The 22,555-nt window shown below is 38.9% G+C and overlaps 1 protein-coding gene across 2 annotated transcripts in view; it reads left to right on the forward strand.

Annotated features, from left to right (window-relative positions):
* Positions 1 to 18,148, forward strand: part of LOC125901638 (collagen alpha-1(XI) chain-like) — a 103,366-nt gene extending 85,218 nt beyond the window's left edge. Inside the window, exons 55-67 of one of the 2 annotated variants that reach the window (XM_049597388.1) lie at positions 2,965 to 3,018; positions 6,678 to 6,785; positions 6,990 to 7,043; positions 8,368 to 8,421; positions 9,031 to 9,138; positions 9,659 to 9,712; positions 9,800 to 9,835; positions 9,948 to 10,001; positions 10,813 to 11,074; positions 13,666 to 13,778; positions 13,958 to 14,026; positions 14,359 to 14,592; positions 16,489 to 18,148. In XM_049597388.1, the coding sequence (XP_049453345.1) occupies positions 2,965 to 3,018; positions 6,678 to 6,785; positions 6,990 to 7,043; positions 8,368 to 8,421; positions 9,031 to 9,138; positions 9,659 to 9,712; positions 9,800 to 9,835; positions 9,948 to 10,001; positions 10,813 to 11,074; positions 13,666 to 13,778; positions 13,958 to 14,026; positions 14,359 to 14,592; positions 16,489 to 16,635 (1,347 nt within the window). In that variant the 3' untranslated portion in view covers positions 16,636 to 18,148. Of the gene's footprint in view, positions 1 to 2,964; positions 3,019 to 6,677; positions 6,786 to 6,989; positions 7,044 to 8,367; positions 8,422 to 9,030; positions 9,139 to 9,658; positions 9,713 to 9,799; positions 9,836 to 9,947; positions 10,002 to 10,812; positions 11,075 to 11,412; positions 11,554 to 13,665; positions 13,779 to 13,957; positions 14,027 to 14,358; positions 14,593 to 16,488 lie in introns of those variants that run through there. The other variant, XR_007451004.1, reaches the window with a different exon arrangement.
* The last annotated feature ends 4,407 nt before the right edge of the window (positions 18,149 to 22,555 follow it).

Below are 22,555 nucleotides of genomic sequence, written 5' to 3' on the forward strand. Positions count from 1 at the left end.
TTGTGCGTGTGCTGGGCATCTTCCTCACTATCAGATAGAATTGTCACCTGTTACACTCCATTTCCATCTTTGGTCTGACATTGTGTCAATTCTAACTGATTTCCATGACAGAGCAGGATTTGATATTCCTTAACGTATCACTAGAGACTAGCGTTTTCACCTGATTGAGAGTGGAGCAGAGCAAAACAAAAACAAGCTACGATGTTGCGTCGATTTGGAGCAGCTTTCATAGTAGCGTCTATCATGTCTGTAATGTGCCCGCCATTTCTGTTATTGCTCATCGGTTCCTTAGCTCTAGCGCACAGCTTGACAACATTTGACAACAAGTTCAGGTTCAGCCTTGACAAAATGCAGAAAAACATTTATTTAAATAGTGGTGCGTTGAACACCCCGTTGTATTACGTTTACACTGCCAAAGCAAGTTTGAAATAAAAACAATCTACCAGAATTTGGTGTATATACACATCACTGCTGATTGGGTACACCTCAGACACACAGATTAAATAAGAGAGAATGTACCTCAAAGCCCATTGCTCACCTTTCCACACTGGTTAATTCTGTTTTGAGGAAATTTGTTGTTCAAAGTGAAAACCGTAGCAAAATGGTGCACACTGGTTTCAGACTGAATGTACCCCATCTTGATAACGCTGTTAGTCCCACCCATGCAGCTGATCATAAATCCCTGCACAGAGCTCATTAGTTATTTTTCAACCAAAAACGAATGTTTCATGTCATGATGCTAGACGAATCAGTCAACTCAAAGTCAGTGGATTCGGATTCCAAGCTCCTGGACTCAGGCAACTTGGAATCATGAATAATCAGTGACAGAAAATGCATACATGTACTCAAGCACCACATATGTGAGGTCCTAATATCTTGCTTGGGTATTCTATTTTATGCTACTTCCTAATGCACTGCATTAGGAAGGGGACGGCAGTGGCTCAGAGGTGGAGCGGGTCGTTCAGATCAGCGGTTCGATCCTGGGCTCCTCCAGGCTGCATGTCGAAATATCCTTGAGCAAGATACTGAACCCCAAATTGCCCCCGATGGCTGTTCCATCGGTGTGTGAGTGTGTTAAAACTGAGTAGCAGGTGGCACCTTGTATGGTAGCCTCAGCCACTAGTGTATGAATGTGTGTGTGTGAATAGGTGAACGTGACTCGTAGTGTAAAAAGCACTTTGAGTGGTCACTAGATGACCAGAAAGGTGCTATACAAATACAGGTCCATTTACCATTAAAATAAAGTGAATATATACTAGCTTTTTTTTTTTTTTACAGTTTGTGGCCCCTTGTCATATTTTAGATGTCTGTGAGTTGTCAGCAGTTCCACCATGGAGAGATTTACCGTCTAAATTATTCAGATCGTTACAGTGAAATTACTGTTTGAGGTCCAAGAAGTTATAAGTATCCAATATTTCATGAGAAAAAGGTTAGAGGAAAAAGTCCAAAAATTAATTTGATTTTGTGTAGTAGAACTTCTTCTCTCCTGCCCCATTAATCATCTTACGACCCCTCAGATTTATGTTTTGACCCTGGGTTAGCAACAACTAAACTATCCAACTGTGCATAAGAAAGCTAGCTCCACCTTTCAACAGTAAAATGCTACATATGCAATGATGCATCAGTATAAAGACTCCAATGATATACTACTACAATACATCAATCAGAGGGGTCATTTTGGTGCCGAACAACCACTTTTACTTTTAAAAGTTAAAGTATAGTCTGCTGATAATACTTCTGTACTCTTGCTAGTAGTACTTCAGTTGAAATGCTGCAGTTTTAAATTGCTGCATTGATGCTTTTACTGATATAGAAGATGTGAGTACTTCTTCTACCACTCTTAATAAGAGATGGAGCCGTGTGTTGAATTGATTTACAATGCCATTCTTTTGACCTTGTACAATTTGGAATATGATTAAAATAGAGCCTGTTGTAGCTGCAACAGAAGAACTATTCAACCTTGTCATGACCACACAGCTTGTGGTAAGATGTTGAACACAAGGTGATGGTTGGGTAGATACAGTAGCACGATCTGAGATTAAATGTCTAAAAAATATCAACCCATGGTTGTGCTTCGCTGCCAAATGTGTTCATTGTTAAGCATCAGACGCACTAATTTACTTGTTTTCCTGCAATTCTGTGGCTCAAATTAAGAAGCAGGCTCGGATGCTTGATCATACATTTTAAAAACGCTGGTATGGTAAGCACTTTTTAGATCCCCAATTTGTATTCCAAGGGATACCATCCAGGTGACAGAGGCTACAGAACAAATTAGACCCCAGTTCCATGTCCATATTAATGGACTTTGCGATATGATTTCTCATCCTTCACCAAGGTAATTCGGGTTTAGTCTCTTTCCCAATATCTCTTCGAAATTGACTCAGGTTTGGTGCTCATTGATGCGTGCAGCTGCTTGACTACATTAGCACACAAGCACACACGGGTGCACACACGCATGCCTCCACACACACACATGCACACAGTCACTAATGCACATACACAGTTGCCAGGGCTCATAACCTACATTGAGGACCGGTGGCTTTTGTTTGGTCTATTTGATTATGGTTTCTAATGGCAAATGACAGCCCACTTACAAGGTTTTGACCAGAGGCTGTTTGGTGAAAATGCTGATGTGCTTTTAGCTCAGTATGTTTGGAATGTAGGGCAATTTGCTCGCGCTGATGTCGCCTGGCCCTGTTTCACCCTCTCCCTTTAAAAAAGATTCAAGGTCAGAGCGTGCAGCAGCTGAACAATTAGTTTGTACAGGAAACCACTGCTTGTCAGCAAATGTTGGAGAATTTCCCTTCTAGAGAAGAGTTACCTTTTTTTCTCTCTATTCAGTAGGTTTATATAAACAGTTTTGACATGAGGGAGTGTAGTTATAAGTTCATTTCTGTATAATTAAAATCATATATTTGTGTATTTATGTATAAATCTGTAATTGCTTTTTATTGTTCTTCTCAGGGACCTGTTGGACCAGCAGGTCAGGAGGGCAGACAAGGAGAGAAGGGATCCAAGGTAAGCTGCCGACCGTCGGATACAAAATATAATCAACTACTGAAGTTGTAGATCTCAGTCTAGCTGGAATCAGTGTTAGATAATTATATGAAATCAAAGAAAGCTCTAATTTGAATCTTGCAAGCAACGGAACACCTAATTGTGAAATGGTACTGCTGCTGATTATTTAATCATGATATTTGAACACCACTGAATTAACTTTCCAAACCATCTGTGTGAATTAGTGTTGTTATGTTATAATTTAGGGTTCATAAACATGAGTGTCCAAAACTCAAACAGTTGTATTCAAGTTGCTAAAGTCAAGATATTCAAAAGATTAAATGGTGATATTAAGACTCAAAGATGGAAAATTCGCACTGGCAACACCCTAGCCTAGAGCCTCTGTGATTGATCAATCCTTGTCCTATCAGGTTGTGTTCTGTCAGTCACATGTTCCAAGAAAGATACATCCAGACGTTTAAGTTAAATTTTCCATATAGATTTATTACATTTTTTAGATCTGTAAAAATTAAAATTACTTTATGGAAATGTCAAAAATGGGAATTAAAACCACACAGTTTCAAATAGTTGGTTTTCAAAGTTAAAGGTAATGTTTAATTTTTCAGGTTCATATTTACTTAGAATATTTATGAAGTTTTCGGACAAGACCTGTGTTACTCAGTACTAATTATAGTAAAAATAGACAAAGTGTGCCATTGGTGCATGTCCAGTTATTAAATTACCTCTGATTACTTGCTTGCATAACCTTGAGCGTCAGTGCACAGCAGGTCACATGAACATGCCAAACTCTTAAATTTCTCTGCCGGCAGCAAACAATTACACATACACAGTGTGAAGAATAAACTTTCTAATAATGAATAACTACAGAGTTGAAATGGAGCTTTTCTGTCAAGAACAGTGATGTTTCCCAATAATTAGAAACAAAGTGCAGAGTTATTTTCAGGAAACTTCACCATCATTTAGTAAAATATTTCTGTTCATTTGTATTTATAACATCAAGTCTTCTTCTTGAGCTTTGCTGCTGCATTACAGAATATACTGGCATGTTACCGCCACTTATAGCTGAGTGGAATAGTGTGACACCTTTTTTTTTTTTCATACTTTGTATTTGTCAAAATTATAGTTTCTTACAGTAGTTGGGCTGCTTCTCATAGAAACAAATCTTTACAATAGCTACTGTACATCCCTCCTACCCCAGCCATGATCCCAACATCTCAAATAACAAAACCAAGAAAAACAAACAAACAAAATAATAATAAAAAAGATAGGACAGTAATATAGATAATAATACACAGATACATTCTTACATACATACATAGGATTACCAAAATAAATAGGTTTGGTTCGGGAGGTATCCTCGAAAAAGTAGATTTCTTTCTTCTCTTTGCCCCTTCAGATCTTTCCCTTCTCCCCTTTTTTCTTCCCTCATTCCCCCCTACCTCATTACTTTTGTATTTTCTGCAGTCTCTTCCATCTTATATCAAATGGTTTATCTAGATTTCTGATGCTGTGGTTTATCATCTCCATTTCATCGATCTCATTAATTGTATCCATCCATTTGCTTAGTTGTGGCGCCTCCGGTTTCAAACTGTTTTTTGTTTTTTTTTTCTGTTCAAGTGCGGCTACTTTAAATGCAGCTAGTGTGACGTTATTGATAAGACTGTGTATCACACGCATGTTGGGCATGTGCTTCCTCATGCGCGAGATAAACAAAACGGGGACCCAAAACAAGGAGTACTTCACTCAAAAAATTATTTTTTGTTTATCAGTTACTCACCCTGTTTTTTTTCACACATGCCTCCATGGTGACCAAAAATCGGAAAACAGAGAAGATTCTTCCTTTTCTTCCTTCGTCCTGGTCCACATTTAACAATAGCTAAACTATATCAAAACATACGATTACAAACTCTCACACAACTTGTGCAGTATAATCTAAGTCTTATTTATCAAGTCCTATGCTCAGTACAAACACATGCATTTTCACACAAACGTTACTATTCAAAACACAAACTAAATGTGTCTGGGAAGTACTGAGCTACGACTGGATAAATGAGACTTGGATTATACTGCACAAGTTGTGTGAAAGTTTGTAAACAGATGTTTTGCTACAGTCTCACTGTTGTTAAATGCGGCCCCCAATGACTTCAGTTAATCAAGAATTTTCTCCGTTTTTGAATTCTTCATTTACTGTCGAGGCACGAGGGAAAAGCAAAGTTTTCTGTGCAAATTCAGCTTATGATAGGGTGAGTTATTGGTAGACAAATGATCATTTTGGGGGTGAAGTATTCCTTTAAATTGACTAGCTTTGTTTCCATAAATGGCTGCAAGACTTTGCTGCCAAAAAGTCAAACAATATTGAATGAAATGTCTGTAAAGGTAGATGTCCAGAGTAAGATATAAAGGGCAAAGTAACACAGATTTAAACCTTTTCCTGTAATAGTCTGCTCAGGTGTACGTTTATGTGTTCAGCTCAGATCTTGTATTTTTGAGAAAATTGGCCAATTTGTCTCACCGAAGAAGCGGTAGGGGTTTCTTGAGGCTATCAGTGGATTTGATTGCTTTGTTAAAATCCATAACATGCTACTGTTTGCACAGTTGAGGAGCATCAAATAGAAGAAGAAAAAAACCTTTGTACGCCTTAAAGAAATTGTTTGTCTCCAAATCAGCTGGTTCAAAGACATGCACAGACAGAGAACCTGACAAACCTCAGACATAGCCTCGCTCTTTCTTTTGTTCTTTGTCGCTCTCCATCCCTCACACAGACGCGCACGATATACAAAGTGCACATTCTGTCCACATTGAGGTAAGGGATTAGAGTTGATTTGATGGAGACAAGACAAAGCCTGTGTGGTGATCCTAGAGTGTCAAATCCAGGCCTAATTGGTTGTCAGAGCAATTTAATCCCCTCCTCCTATCATCCTCGTCGATATGACATCTGTGGAACTTCAATACGTAAGAACTTGATGTTCCTGCTCGGAGACAACAGGCGAGATCTGGTAACATTTGATCTGTTTGGATGTTGCAAATCCTCAAATCCTTCCAATCTTAGGTTTTTTTGTGGAAGAAAAACATTGCAGGATTGCTTTAATTATCATGTTGCATAAAGGGCTGGTTGCCATTGGTGACGAGACACATTTGACCACACGTAAAGTAACAGCTTCAAGTTGTATTTGTAGATTTTGACCAAAAAAAAAAATCAGCCTTTTAAGTGTTTTTGAGAAAGGAAATGCACTCAATGTGTTTGTTAGGACTCAAATATACATAATTGATGAGCCCTGATACGGTACACAAAACCATCTGAAAAGCTCTAATGGAAACTGTTTGGTAAAGGGCAGGCACTTTAAAACAGTACTTGGAAGGTGATTAAATGAATCATCTGTCTATCACGGAAGCCAAAGCCAGTCGAGAGAAGAATCTTTTACATCTTCATTGTCATGCTCCTCTTACAACGAAGAAATACTCTCTAGTTCTGATATAACTGATGCTGTTGCAGCATCTGTCTAACCTTAGGAGCAGCAATTGTTGTTGTGAATGAACAGTAGCATCTCCATGTTGTCACACACATACCAGTAGCCATATTACGAGCATCCAGCTGCTGTGCAAGTTAACTGTCACCCATGAAAAGGGAGTAAATGTTATTTTGTGCTGATGTTTTACAGGGAGAGGCTGGAGCCGAGGGGCCTGTTGGTAAAACTGGTCCTGTGGGACCTCAGGGTCCTGCTGGAAAGAGTGGTCCCGAGGGACTGCGTGGAATCCCTGGCCCTGTGGTGAGTACATTTTGCTCATACATTTGTTATTTTTTTATGCTGCAGGTGGTTTCACATAAAACCCTGATGGCAGTGACACATCATAGAATTTAAAGTGGTAAATGAATTTTTGTTTATGGATTAGTAGTTTCTTTAAAATCTAGTATTTAGATTATTCTCATGTTATTAGTTAAATACTGTAATCATGTTTTTCTTTATTTTCAGGGTGAGCAAGGACTCCCTGGATCTTCTGGTCAAGACGGCCCTCCTGGACCTATCGTAAGACGTGTTCTCTCACCTGCTCAGTAAAAAAAAAAAAAAATAGTTATAGTTATTGTATAACTAAAAAAACAGCTTACCGATACTGCAGCACTGCCTGCCCACTCCTTGTTAAAAAGGTCTTAGGTTGCATGCCTTTTAGCCATTGAAAGACACTGATAATCTGGAGATTAAATTTATTTATTTTTTTTGTAATTCTCTTTTTTTTTATTAGTTTATGAACGCATTATGAGAGTAAATAACAAATAGATTGTGCTATTGAGACAATGGGGGCTACTTATCACACCACAATATGTTTTAGTACAACTCAGACAAAATCAGGTCTAATGTTTGAGACATATACGAACCATTTCGTCCAGTTCTCCAAAATTCCCTTTGGGTCTCAAACTAAAAGCCATTCTCTCCATTACATAAATATTATATACCAAGTCAATCCATTTATCAATACTAGGTATTTCTTTTGTCAGCCATTTTTTGGTTAGGGATTTCTTACAGGCCACTAATAATATTCTTGGCAGATATTTATCCTTTTTGCTCTATTCAAGTTTCTCCAATCTAATCAGGTACATCAGTTCAAAATTAAAGGTTATTTTGGCTAGAAAAAAGAATGCAATTAATTTTAATCTAAAAAGGAGTGACAGAGGGGCACCATCAAAAGATATTATATTATTATATTATTATATAATCAAAAGATAAGTGATTTGCTTCTTTGTCTGTCTGGTTTGAGAAAGATTTTTTCTGAACAGGAGTACAGAAGTAACTGATGACATTCTTCAAACTACATTCTCTCCATGATGGAGAGCTTGTTGTTTTCCATTGTTGTCTAAATATCTCTTCCCATTCCTCTTGTGTGATGGTCAGATTACCCTCACTTTCCCACCTTGGTTTAACTCTAAATGTATTTTTGTTTTTTAGCTGTCGAAGGCTCGTGTATAGTTTCGAAATTACCTTTTTATAGGGTTCATTCTCATACACTTTAATAAATATTCTTTTTTTTAAATGTACAATATACACAATTTTGGTGTAGTGGCATTACAGTATTGTCGAGCTGTAAAGATGACTGGTTAGACAAAACATGACATTTAAATCATACAATTGATTTTTCAGGTGTTTTTTCTGACATTTTCTAGACAAAATTCATTGATTATTCAGGAAACTAATTTGTAGTTACTCCCCTTAAGTATTCCTTGCAGCAGTACCTCAGCAGGATGAATGGAGAACAGTCACCATCAGTTCAGAGATCAGCGATGGCTGTCACTGTAAGATAATGCCTTTTCATTTGACTGTCAGTTACGCCTCACAAACCGATTCTTTCTTTGCACAGGGACCTCCTGGACTTCCCGGTATGAAAGGTGACTCTGGATGGAAGGGAGAGAAGGTAAGACGTTATTACGATGCTAATCTCAAATTGCCTTATTGTGTATTTCTCATATCTCCTTATGCGCCTTATCTGCAGCTTCCAAAGTAAGCAAACATCTGGGCCTATTGCCTCTGTCTCTTTGTTCAGTCTCTCCCGGTAAAAATGGAGAAAGCTTCTGCTCTGTGCTTTCTCACGGTGATTTAATGTGGAGAATGAATATGTATAAGTTCAATAATATCATCGCTGTAATGGTCATTGGTTAAATGCCAGCATGCAGTAGTCAGACACAGATAACCGTAACTCTGGCCAGCAGCAGGTGCCGAGACAGACTGCCATTGTTAAATATGATGACCACCATAAACACACTAATTATTTATAGGCAGAGAAAGACAGTGCTGAGGTCGTCTGGCAGGACACTGTGCATAAACTCGCAGCTGAATTTGCATTTCGGTTTCACTGTGAAAAACTGCTTTCATTTTCTGCAGATGATGAATGAACTGAAATTAAACTTTAGTAGATGTGAAAATTGCTTTTTGTCAAACGGATAATTAGTACAAATACTGTTTTGCTCTCTGAATTTATTTCAATGCTTTTGTCTCTCTTTTTGTTCTTCCTTTTTTCCTCCAGGGTCACCCGGGACTTATCGGTCTGATTGGACCTCCTGGTGAGCCCGGAGAGAAGGGAGACAGAGGATTGCCTGGACCTCAGGGTTCTGCAGGTGGCAAGGGTGATGCTGTAAGTGTCAGGCAGAGTGTGCTTTATTAAAATGCACTCTTCCATCTTCTCCACAGGAATGTGAATCTCATAAAGTCAAAGCGCTGCATAAACTTCAAAGGTGTCTTTCTTACAGTTAGAGGTTATATTCCCACAGGACTACTGTACTGTACAGTCATAGGGGAGGAGGTGAACTTGAGGATCACAGGATGTCACAGGATGTTAGCATCACATGAAGACAGTATCATTTTACTAATTTCTGGTGTCCAAATGAGTGATTCTGAGATAATTTAGATATAAACTAAGGTCTTTACATGTGTGAAGAGTTTTATCTGATGTAATGTATAACAGTAGAACACATCTTATTGTATACAGTACATAATTTAGCATGCACTCGCCATACTTATACATTAACCAAATTTTCAACCATGTATACAGCCCTAACTGCAAGATATTTTGGACAAATGAATCAAACTTCGTAGCTTATATGAAACATCTATTAATTGCATTCTGACTGATCTCATCTACTCTCTGTTCTAAGGGTGCTGGTGGTCTCCAAGGTCCTCTCGGCCCTCCTGGTCCCCCTGGTATTTCTGTAAGTTCCATTTCTTATTGATGAAGCATCGTTCCAGTCTGTTACATCATGACTGTTGTTCATCTTTTAATATTGCTTTTTCAACAGGGCCCTCAAGGACAGAAAGGCGCCAAGGGATCAACTGTGAGTTTTGGTTTTATCCTCTTCAGTGCTTCGCTGCTGTTCATTGGTCAATATGTGTTTTATGAGAATGGGGTTCTTTTAATTATGTCCATGGTATTTTGTTTTCTGTCAGGGTTCAGCAGGTCAGAAGGGAGACACTGGAGTGATTGGACCACCTGGACCACCTGTAAGTTACCTGTTTATTGTCTTTCTTTTTTGGGGGGGGGGGGCTCTTTTGCTTCACTTCACAGGACAGCTTAAGGGTGCTTTCACACCTGCCCGGTTTGGTTTGCTTTAAGCAAACTCAAGTCTGTTTGCCCCCTAAGTGCGGTTCATTTGGGCAGGTGTGAACTCAGCAATTGCACTCAGGTGTGCACCAAAACAACCAGACCAAGACCTTCTTGAAGAGGTGGTCTCAGTCCGGTTACAAAAAATCTGTGGTGTGGTTTGTTTGTGCTGAGAACATGTTCCGACCTCGATCCGAACCAACTGCAGTCACATGACACATTGTTTGGGTTAAACATGAGCATGTTACAGTCCTGGAGGATTATTAATGTGCTCCTCCTCCTGTACTGCCTTAATATGCACATTCAGCACATCCAATGCATCAAAACATTGTTTTCTAGTCTGAGTTGCGCCTCGTTTTCAAACTGTATGGTTTGACTAAAATGAACAATGACAGCAGTATAGTACACGATGACCAGCGCTAATATCAACCTGCGTAGTTGTCCCTCCATTGTGACATTAGAAAGTGTCACATTTATCTTGCAAGTGTACTCTCCTACAACGTTTGGTTTACTTCCTGGATTTTGGGAATTTCTAACCAATCAAGAGCAGCTTTCTCCTTTCTCGCGTAAGACATTTCATCTGGTCCGCTTATAGCAAAAAAAAAAAAAAAAAAAAAGGGAAAAAAATAATCGTCGGATACAGGCCTATCTTTGACCATGAAGACTCTTCTAACAGCAGTAATGTGCTTGACCTTAACCTCTGTATTGCAGGGTCCACCTGGCGACATCATCCAGCCACTGCCCATCCAGCAGTCTGCCAGAAAGACCAGGCGCGACACTGAGATGCAGGGAGACGAGGCGCTGGCAGACTACGGTGTAAATGGTGTTGGTATGGAGGGAATGGAGGATGTCTTCGGATCTCTCAACAACCTCAAACAGGACATCGAGCGCATGAAGTTCCCCATGGGCACCCAAGACAATCCTGCCAGGACCTGTAACGACCTGCACCTCAGCCAGCCTGACTACCCAGACGGTAGGACGGAGACGGTGTTTGTATTAGTATTAACAATGGGACAGAATTCATCAATAGTAGTGTTTGGTCTACAGCTGTAGCAGTAACACACGGTAAACATACAGTAGGTCAGCATCAGTAGTAAACAAGTGACTGAGTGTTGTCCCCATTCTTTATTAGTTTCAGTTCAATTTACTCACCAAATCTCTTTAACAGTATCCTCTTAATATCCAACTGCCAAAATCCTTAAGAGACAGAGAGCAAGAGAGAAGTTGAGAGACAATGTTGAGCATGTTTTTTTGGACTTAAAATGTATTTAGTTTACATCTTTATTTACATTTAATATTATCTTAAAACAGCAGCACGGTGGTGCAGTGGGTAGCACTGTTGCCTCACAGCAAGAGGCTCCCTGGCCCTTCTGTGCGGAGTTTGAATGTTCTCCCTATGTCAGCGTGGGGTTTCTCCAGGTACTCCAGCTTCCTCCCACAGTCCAAAGACAGGTTAGATTAAATGTTGACTCTAAATTGCCCAAGTGTGAATGTGAGCATGAATGGTTGTCTGTCTCTGTGTGTCAGCCCTGTGATAGTCCAGCGTACCATCCAGGGTGTACCCCACCTTTTCCCAGTGTCAGCTGGGATAGGGTGCAGCCCTCCAGTGACCCTGACTAGGATAAACTGTCACAGATAATGGATGGATGGATGGATTATTGTAAAAAACATAAACATCAATCAAAAATAAGGCAGTGAAGGACAGAGCTCTTAGTGAATGGTGAATTGCTTTGATATAAAATTTGACATAGCAAAATCAACCAATGTCATTGTTATTTGCTAGATCGATATAATATGAATGTATAGAAATGCAGGAAATAGCATTTGGTGTGTGTGTGTGTGTGTGGCTAACCAAAAGCATCATAGTGTATTTTAAAACTACAGTAGGGCTGCAACTAACCATTATTTAAATAGTTGTGAAATATTCCCTTCTCAAAATCTTAAAGCACAAGATCATGCCATCAAATGTCTTGTTTTGTTCAACAGTGAAAAACCAGAAATATTTAGTTTACTTTTATATGTTTAATGAAGCAAATTCTCACATTTTAAAACATGCAACCATCAAATGTGAGCATTTTTGCCTAAAAAATGATTAATAGCTTTTCAAAATATCTGCTAATTAACATTATTTAGATCAACTAAACTCAAATAAGACCAGTGGTGTCAAACATGTGGCTCACAGGCCTGAACCAGCCCACCGGATGACTTTACACACCTAATATTGATGCATTTGTGAAGGTTAAGAGGTGCCAGGTTTAAGCAGCAAGTTAAACTGTGTGTAGCCTACTTCATATAAAATGCTGCTTCAGAGGCTTTTCACCTTGACCAGAATACATTTCTCTGAAAAAAATGAATACTTATTGTGGTCTTCTTTAAAGATAAAACTGTGCAAAATATTGTGAATCAGCAGCTGTATCAGACCTCTATCTTTAAACAAAATTGGTGGAAGCTTATTGCTGAGGTACTGGCCAAACATTTGATTTGTAAATGTTGTATAAGGCCGGAGAAAACTTAACCTGCTTCCTCCATAGCTTCCACTACACAGCAGTGGAAATGTATTCACATGTGGGTAGTAGACCGACTGAATGTGGAAAAACTGACATATTGTTGTTATGGCACATATTTTTTAAGATGTCTCAGGCTGTTCGTCTGTTTTGTAAATGGATGAATGTTTTCAGGATGTACTTGTACTTCTTTACACTAAGGCCCTGTTTAGACGACAACGATTTCAACTGAAAACGGTAAACTTTAGTTGCGTTTTGGCCAACCGATCATTACGGTTCCAGTCACTAGGCATGCTGACTGTCACAACAACAATGCCAAGCTCTGTTTGTGCTGCTCACCCTGTTGATTTGAAGTGAAGTGTAGATCTGTTACTGTAGCAACTCCACCTCGTCGTCCATCCAGACAAAGTTATCTGTGCATGCTTTCGCCATTGTGTCTTCTTTGTTTTGGTTTGTAATCACTGCATTGTAGAGGAAGGTACTTCAGCGCAGGCGCAGGGCGTCATGTTGTGGTGTTGCTTTGCAAATTTACACTGCCACCCATTGGCCTGGCATGCATACTACAACGTTTCCAGTAGATTTTGCAGCTTCGTGTGAACAGGGATCGTTTCAATAACGTCGTCATATAAACGCAGAAGTTTTTTAAAACACAAAGGACAGACTTTTCCGTTTTTACTGAAATCGTTGTCGTATAAACAGCCCCTAAGAGAAGGGGAAACATTAGGGGGTGTTTGTGTTGTGTTTTACAAGTTCGGCTCAATTATGGTCAAATTGGGCTGTATGCGGCTCCTGAACTAAAACGAGTTTGACACCCCTGTATTAGACTAAACACTGCAGCTCTAAACCAGAGCTTCGCCCTTGGTAAGAACAAGCAGCTTTAACCTCCTTGCGGACACTCTACCACAACCTGGAATACATAATGGATCAGTGTTTTTAAGCAAGCTGAGCAATATTGTGTTGAGGATGAAATAACAGCAGAGGTAGTATTCACTCTAGGAGGCCAAACCTGTGCTTCTTACCGCTGCCTCTACTCTGTCTCAAGGCTCTGTTTCTCTCTCAGGTGAATACTGGATTGATCCAAACCAGGGCTGCATAGGAGACGCCATCAAAGTGTTCTGTAACTTCACAGCAGGCGGAGAAACGTGCATCTACCCAGATAAGAAATCCACAGGAGTAAGTAACTGGCAAATGTTGACACCTGTTAGATACAGTTAAGGGGAAAAAAACAACAACACGTCGGGGCTATTTGCAGCTGTTTAATAAAGATCTGTGTACAGCTGCTGCAGCAGTGACACATTTTAATGCTCTTCAATCATCATTAACTTAATATCTGTGCTTGTTTTTTATTCTAGGTTAGAATATCCAACTGGCCCAAGGAGGCTCCAGGTTCATGGTTCAGTGAATTTAAACGTGGCAAAATTGTGAGTCCCCCCGCATGACTTTTTGATTTCTTATTTTCTTTTCCATTACCACCCAGTAGACACCCTCTTTAGATAAGTTTTTCAATTTTGCTGCTTTATCACTTTGTCTCATTTACAGTAAATCTTTCTCTTTCCCACCCTGCTTCCCTCTGTCATATATCTCCTCCCTTACCTCTCTCATCCCTCCTTTCCTTAATGTCCTTTCCACCCCATCTTTCCTTCTTTACAACTGTTCTGTCAAACCATCCCTCACCCCTCCTCTACTTCTCTCCCTGTTGTTTTTCCCCTCTCTCACTCCCTTTGTCCTTCCCTCCACCCCTCTCTGTCCCCAGTTGAACTACGTCGACGTGGCAGAAAGCACCATCAACACAGTGCAGATGACCTTCTTGAAGCTGCTGAGCTCCTCGGCACGGCAGAACTTCACCTACATTTGCCATCAGTCTGTGGCCTGGTACGACGCCAAGGCTGACAACTATGACAAGGCGCTGCGCTTCCTGGGCTCCAACGATGAGGAGATGTCTTACGACAATAATCCCTTCATCAAGCCGCTGATGGACGGCTGCTCGGTAAACACTCATTTCCTAACTTTTTTTTGAAATCCCATGAAATCCCACTAATCTTGCAAATATGTAGACTGTTGTAGAAAAATGTCATATAACAACATTTACAGACCAAAAGAATCGAGGCATCGAATGCAGAATTTGATTTTTGTTCCTGTTTATGCACTAGATTTACAGTATTCAAATTTAGTGACTAATGTGGAAAGTAGAACTGCAATAATGAAACATCTAACTGATTTGTCAATCCACAAATTTTTTTGGATTATTGATTAAGTAGTTTAAGGAGCTGTATACCACATTCAGAGCATTAAAATAGCAGCAAGCAACTATTTGCTATTAGGGGTGGGGGGAAAAATAGGTACAGCGGAGTAATATTTTTGTGTGGCAATATCATATCAATAAAGTATCATATACAGATTTTTTTATTATAAGAAATTATTAATATTACAAGTACAAATTCAACTTTTGATAGCCAACTAGAATAATGAAACAGATTGAAATTTTGCTGCAATAAAAATCAGCAAAGTTAGATGGATGGACTAAAAACATTTTAAGTTTTCCTTTTGGGACACAATTTACAGTGGAAAGAAGGTAATAAATCACAGTATACTGCAATATATTTTATTGCAATACTCAGCATATTGCAATATTCTTAATAGTGCAATAATATTGTATTGTGATAATATCGTATTGTGGGGCCTCTGGGGTCTCTACCTGTTGTAATCAAGCAGCAACCTCCAGGGCTGAAAATGAAGCCAACACATAAGTGCTGCAGTTCCTCTAATGACCACTAGAGGCTGGCTCCAGAAGTCAGTCAATCACCATAGACCCCTGCATTAAAATGCCCAACTTTACAGCAGAAAAAGACATGTTTAAAGCGTGGTACAAAAAAAAAACAGTTTTTGTATCTATAGCTAATTCCCCCTTCATAGCAACTGTACAGGGGGTACATTTTTATATAACTCACCTGTTTTAATTTTACTGAGGTTTAAAGTTCTGCATAATCAAGGGTGGGCCGCTTTGAATGACAGGCTGTCTGTCTGCTGATAGTGTCCTCAGTTTCTCAGTCAGCTCCACCCCTTGGTCCTCCACTGCGCCAGCTTCTCGCCCAAATATGGTCACTTCTGTCTCCAAAAAAACCAAGATAGCGACAGCTGACAGCCATTGTTAGTGCTGTTTTCACTGTTAGCACCATTAGCTGCTAGCTGCCGGCTCAGCCACCTCCATGTTGAGAGCCTTATCTAGGCAATCCTGGCTCAGACTGTATCATAGATATGCTCTGAATGTTGCATACAGCTCATTTAAGTTTTTTGTTTGTTTGTTTTTTTTAAGCAAAAATGACATTCAGTGGTTTCAGCTTCTCAAATGTGAAATTCTATGGCGTACAGTTTTTGTTGATACAACAGCAGTTAGGACCTTTTGTTACACTTATACAACAGATAAAGGGACACCTTTAAATTATTTCAAATGATCATTTTGTCTGTAAAATAGTGACAGATGGCCATCACAATATCCAGAGCTTTAGGTGATATCCTCATTATTTCTTTTGTGCAAACAACTTTCCAAGAAATTAAAACTGATAAAAAATAGATAAGTAGCAAATCTTCACATTTGAGAGGCTTGTTATCAAAACTGTTTTTGATTATATGTCAAATGGTGATTATGGCTCAGCATTACTTTGTACTAGCAATACAATCACATTTCAGCTCTTCAAAGCCGAGCATTTGATAGTCTGTATTATTTCTCCATCAGTTTATCCATTTTCTGTCTGCTTTTCAAGATGATTGGGACCACTGTTCTTTTTGTTTTGTTTAGTTTTTAATTTTCATTATCAAAGTGTTGTTAAAGATTTTGTTAACCTTCCTGCACCTCACTAAATAGCTGCCTGTCCTGTGTTCACAGCTGAAGCAGGGCTATTCAAAGACAGTGATGGAGATCAACACTCCTCGCATCGACCAGTTGCCCATCATTGACGTCATGCTGAATGACTTTGGGGAATCCAACCAGAGGTTTGGCTTTGAGGTCGGCCCCGTCTGTTTCCTCGGCTAGACACGCCCCTACTCCCCGCTGAAGGACAGGGTCAGAGGGTACATATTAACACCCGCACGCTGAGATCCGACAACCTTTTACCTTCTCTCCCCGCGAAGCAAAAAAACCTGTGTTTTCTTTTGTTGCCGAGAAGATCCACTCAAGCCCGGAGAAGAAGAAGTGCCCCTCTGCCCTGTCATGAAAGCGCTGACCAGGGGAAACTACTCCTCGCCCTTGTAGGGCCAGAATCACATGACTTTAACTTACATGTACTAATGGGAGTGACATCAGGAAAAGGACATTTGATGCCGTGGCGGACAGTGGCGCACTTTCAGCAACAGAGAGAGGATCCACTCACCCCAAGCCCCATCCTCCCTTGTCCTTCCCCTCCCACCACGCCTCCCTCTCTGGATGCTCCAGGTGCTGCTCTGAATACAACCACAGAGGTGCTTTTGTGCAGAATCACAAAACACTCAAGGTGCTACAAAAAGTGCTTTTTGATAAAACTGTAATTATTATTATTATTTTGTACAATATTGTTCCGAATCCACTCTAAAAACATGCATGTGCCCAAGCTCTTAGAGTTTAAATAAGTATTTGGTAAACTATATAAAAAAATAAATCCAATGAATCTATTTGATGTGTTAAAAACAAATTTGCTAAGAAATATTATGTCTTTTGAAAACATTCAAATTTGTAAGTACAAAATAATCCTTTTGTAAATAATATAACATTCAATATTTGATTTTTATGAGAGCAAACACAACTGGAACATAAAACCTAACTCGAAAAGCATTTTGTCTTTTTTCATGACATACCATTTGGTATGCTCATAGGGATATTAAGCCATAATAAAATGAGATAGTAATATAAATACTGTAAGTAAGGGCTTACTCTTCCAAACTTTATTCACCCAGATGTTATATTGTACCTCAGTTTCTTTAATAAAATGTGGACAAATTTGGCTCTTCAACCATGTTTATATCTTGATAAAACAATCAAGTTTGAACGTTACTTTTTTGTGGAGTTAAATTCATCCAATAAGTGATTTTATTTCAAAATTGACAAACAAACCCTGTCGATTTTCTTTGTAACAGTGAACAAAATGTTTTCATGTGCCTTGAATTGTTCATTCAAAAATATTAAAACTGGATTCTGAAAAATGTGGGGTTGAATGTGTGAATTGTTGGCTATCTGAGAGCAGAAATGAAAGTGCCCTTTTTTGTGATTCTGCGCTGCCTTATACATACAGTATTACCTTCCTTGGCCATGATAATTTAAGATTAGGAGGATTAGTGGCTCTAAGTGTTTGGGTTCATGTGATTGATTCTGCTGAGCCCAGGCACTGTGATCTCTTCCACTTTTTTTCCTCTGACTCAGATTTGACTTTGATCACGATCTGTTTGCATCTCCACCTCTTTAGCTTAAAGCTATAATAGCATAGACCTCAGAGCCGCTTTCAAACCTGTGTAATTACAGTATGTTTACAATCTATGTACAAATGAAATAAATCTTTGGTGCTTTGCCAAATGCATACTGCAATCGTTTGCATTCACTTACAGATTATCCTAGAGGATTGACTCCATAGAATCTGTGTATCCAGTCAAAATCAGGATATATGCAGAAATCCTGAAGACCTTTTTTTAAATAAAGGTCTAAAAATGATTACATTTAATGGATTACTTTTGAGACACTTTTTTTTTTTTAAATGGACAGTTCACCCCAAAATCAAAGATACAAATTTTTCCTCTTACATGTAGTGCTACTTATCAGTCTTGATTTGGTGTGAGGTGCTGAGTGTTGGAGATATTGGCCATAGAAATGTCTGCCTTCTCTCCAATATAATGGAACTAGATGGCACTCCGCTTGTGGTGCTCAAAGTGACAAAAAAATACATTTGAAAAACTCAACAGCAATGTCTCTTTCCAGAAATCATGACCCACTTACTCAAGATAATCCACAGACCTTGTGAGCTGTGTAGGAACTTATTTTCTCTCCCCAACGCTTTTTCCAACCGTATCACCGATCAGAAGGAAGCGTGCTACTTTCAGCAGGAGGCTCATGTCTGTGACTAGCACATTCATTAATGTTAATGGTGTCTTCTTCTGCTGAGCTCCAACATTAGCTAGCTAAGTGGTGCTAGGCGATATTTCATACTATGGATTAGTAAAAATCAAGAGTAAAAAAGTCATAAAAATGTCATTAAAATATCCTATTATGTCATAAAATTCCATAATTCAGTATAGTGTGCAGTACAATGATGATGCCTGTCTTAAAGTCATAATATGGTATGTCATAAAAATATTGTCTTAAAAAACTTTTATTTAAAAGTCATAGTATAGTACATTTGAAAAAAAACATGACATAGTAGTCATAAAAAGTGTCATAAAAAAAACATGAAAAACAGTCATAGTATAGTATGTCATCAAAAATCATGAAAAAAAGTCATACAGTGGTGGAAAAAAGTTTTTGGACACCCCATGCATTTGTGAAATATTGCATTAAGAATCACTCTTAGCTCTTCAAGTGGAATTTCTTTTAGTACAGTCACAGCCAGAATACTAAATAAATCCTAAAAACGCCATTAAAAACTTAAAATTGATTGGTTCCATAAAAATACATAAGAAATTTTGAGTATTGGGTCATTTTGGTACCAGTGATGAAGGTCGTTCTTTTTATTAAAAGACACAATTTTTGTTCCCAAGCTTCGTGTCTACATAAAGCCAGCACATTTGAAAGTTCTTCAGACACAAAAATGGCTAAAACAAGGAACCTAACGCAGGAAACACACCTGAAGATAAAGATTCTCAGCCAGGAAGGGTACAGCTGCTGCCAGATAGCCAGGAAGTGCAGATGCAGTCCTTCAGCAGTTGGATACACTCTGCAGAAATACAGACGAATCAACAGCTTGGAAGACAAACCAAGATCTGGGCGTCCAAGGGTTTCTTCAGCAAGAAATGACCGCATCCTGATCCGCATGTGCAGGCAAAACCGCTGAATGACATCACAGGAGCTTCAGCAGCAGTGGTCAAACCAAACTGGTGTCCAGTGTTCCACCCGCACTGTACGTGGCTGACTTTTAGATCATGGCTTAAGGTCCTACAAGGCTATCAAGAAGCCCCTGATCAATGAGAGACAGAGGTTAGCGTCGTTGGGCCCAGGCACGCAAGAACTGGACAGCCAGGAATTGGAAGAAGATTTCGTGGTCAGATGAGTCCAGTTTCCAGCTTTATCTTCCTCCTACTAATGTGAGGGTACGCAGAAGGCCAGGCGAAGCATTATCTCCAGCATGTACAGCACCTACTGTCAAGCATGGTGGAGGCAGTATCATGGTTTGGAGACGCATGAGTGCTGCTGGTGTTGGTCATTTCACTGTCTGTGATGGCACATTGAACTCTACCAAGTATTGTACCATTCTCGAAACCCACATGCTCCCTTCTGCGCGTGCACTGTTCCGTCGAGGTAAAAACTGGATGTTTCAACAAGATAATGCCCCTTGCCACACATCCAAGGCCAGTAGAACTTGGCTGCAGGAGCACAGTATCCAGGTCTTAGAGTGGCCAGCTCAATCCCCGGACATGAGCCCCATTGAAAATCTGTGGTGGATTATCAAATGTCTGTTTCAAAGCATAAACCAAAGAATTTAGAAGAATTAAAAGCAGTAATTCAAGAAGAATGGGACAAGATTACCCCTCAACAGTGTGAAAGGCTCGTGGGGAACATGCCAGCCAGGATTAGAGCTCTACTACGGGCCAGTGGCAGGACTACTAAATATTAATTTGATGATGTGATGGTTTATTTATTTTTTGTTCAGTTTTGAACACATTCTCTGTTATTTGTTGACTTTGATACCGACAATGTTGAGAACTGACATATTGAAACTGTCAAGAATTTAGTTTTGTTAGTTTTTCTTGTAAACAATAAACAAAAAAATATAATTTGTATTTGTTTGTATCTGTCTAATGCAGTCACACCTTTTGAAACACAAAAAAGATTTTTCCACAAATATTTCATAATATTTGAGATTGTGTAAAATTTTAAGGGTGTCCGAAAACTTTTTTCCACCACTGTAGTATAGTATGTCGTCGAAAACTATGAAAAAAGTCATAGTATAGTATGTTGTCAAAAACCATGAAAAAAAAGTCATAGTATAGTGTGTTGTCAAAAACCATGAAAAAACAACTCAGTGTAGTATGTCGTCATGAACCATGAAAAAAAGTCATAGTATAGTATGTTGTCAAAAACCATGACAAAAACTCTGTATAGTTTGTCGTCAAAAACCATGAAAAAAAAATCATAGTATAGCATGTCGTCATGAACCATGAAAAAAAGTCATAACTTAGTATGTTGTCAAAAACTATGAAAAAACTCATAGTATAGTATGTCATCAAAAACCATGAAAAAAAGGTCACAGTATAGTATGTTGTCATAAACCATGAATAAAAGTCATAGCAAAGTATGTCCTCCAAAACTATGGAAAAAAGTCACAGTGTAGTTCATTCATTCATTCATTCATCTTCTAACCACTTCATCCTCTTGAGGGTCGCGGGGGGGCTGGAGCCTATCCCAGCTGACATCGGGCGAGAGGCAGGGTACACCCTGGACAGGTCGCCAGACTATCGCAGGGCTGACACATAGAGACAAACAACCATTCACGCTCACATTCACACCTACGGACAATTTAGAGTTATCAATTAACCTAGTCCCCACTCTGCATGTCTTTGGACTGTGGGAGGAAGCCGGAGTGCCCGGAGAGAACCCACGCTGACACGGGGAGAAAACTCCACACAGAAGGGCTCCCACGCCCGGGATCAAACTGGCAACCCTCTTGCTGTGAGGCGAGAGTGCTAACCACCACACCACCGTGCCGCCCGTCACAGTGTAGTATGTCGTCAAAAACCATCAAAAAAAAGTCATAGTATAGTACATCTTCAAAGACTATGAAAAAAGTCATAGTATAGTATGTTGTCAAAAAACATGAAAAAAAGGTCATAGTATAGTATGTCATCAAGAACCATGACAAAATTCATAGTATAGTATGTTGTCAAAAACCACGAAAAAAGTCTAAGTATAGTACATCGTCAAAGACTATGAAAAAAATCACAGTATAGTATGTTGTCAAAAACCATGAAAAAAAGGTTATAGTATAGTATGTTGTCAAAAAACATGAAAAAAGTCATAGTATAGTATGTGGTCATGAACCATGAAAAAAGTCATAGTATAGTATGTGGTCATGAACCATGAAAAAAAAGTCATAGTATAGTATGTGGTCATGAACCATGAAAAAAGTCATAGTATAGTATGTGGTCATGAACCATGAAAAAAAGAGTCATAGTATAGTATGTTGTCAAAAACCATGAAAAAAAGTCATAGTATAGTATGTCATCAAAAAACATGAAAAAAGTCATAGTATAGTATGTGGTCAAAAACCATGAAAAAAAGTCATAGTATAGTATGTGGTCATGAACCATGAAAAAAGTCATAGTATAGTATGTGGTCATGAACCATGAAAAAAGTCATAGTATAGTATGTGGTCATGAACCATGAAAAAAAGAGTCATAGTATAGTATGTTGTCAAAAACCATGAAAAAAAAGTCATAGTATAGTATGTCATCAAAAACCATGAAAAAAAGTCATAGTATAGTATGTGGTCATGAACCATGAAAAAAAGAGTCATAGTATAGTATGTCATCAAAAACCATGAAAAAAAGTCATAGTATAGTATGTCGTCATGAACCATGAAAAAAGTCATAGTATAGTATGTGGTCATGAACCGTGAAAAAAAGAGTCATAGTATAGTATGTGGTCATGAACTGTGAAAAAAGTCATAGTAGAGTATGTGGTCATGAACCATGAAAAAAAGAGTCATAGTATAGTATGTTGTCATGACCGTGAAAAAAAGTCATAGTATAGTATGTGGTCATGAACCATGAAAAAAGTC

The sequence above is a fragment of the Epinephelus fuscoguttatus genome, linkage group LG15, assembly GCF_011397635.1.
Source record: "Epinephelus fuscoguttatus linkage group LG15, E.fuscoguttatus.final_Chr_v1".
Classification (NCBI taxonomy): Eukaryota; Metazoa; Chordata; class Actinopteri; order Perciformes; family Serranidae; genus Epinephelus; species Epinephelus fuscoguttatus.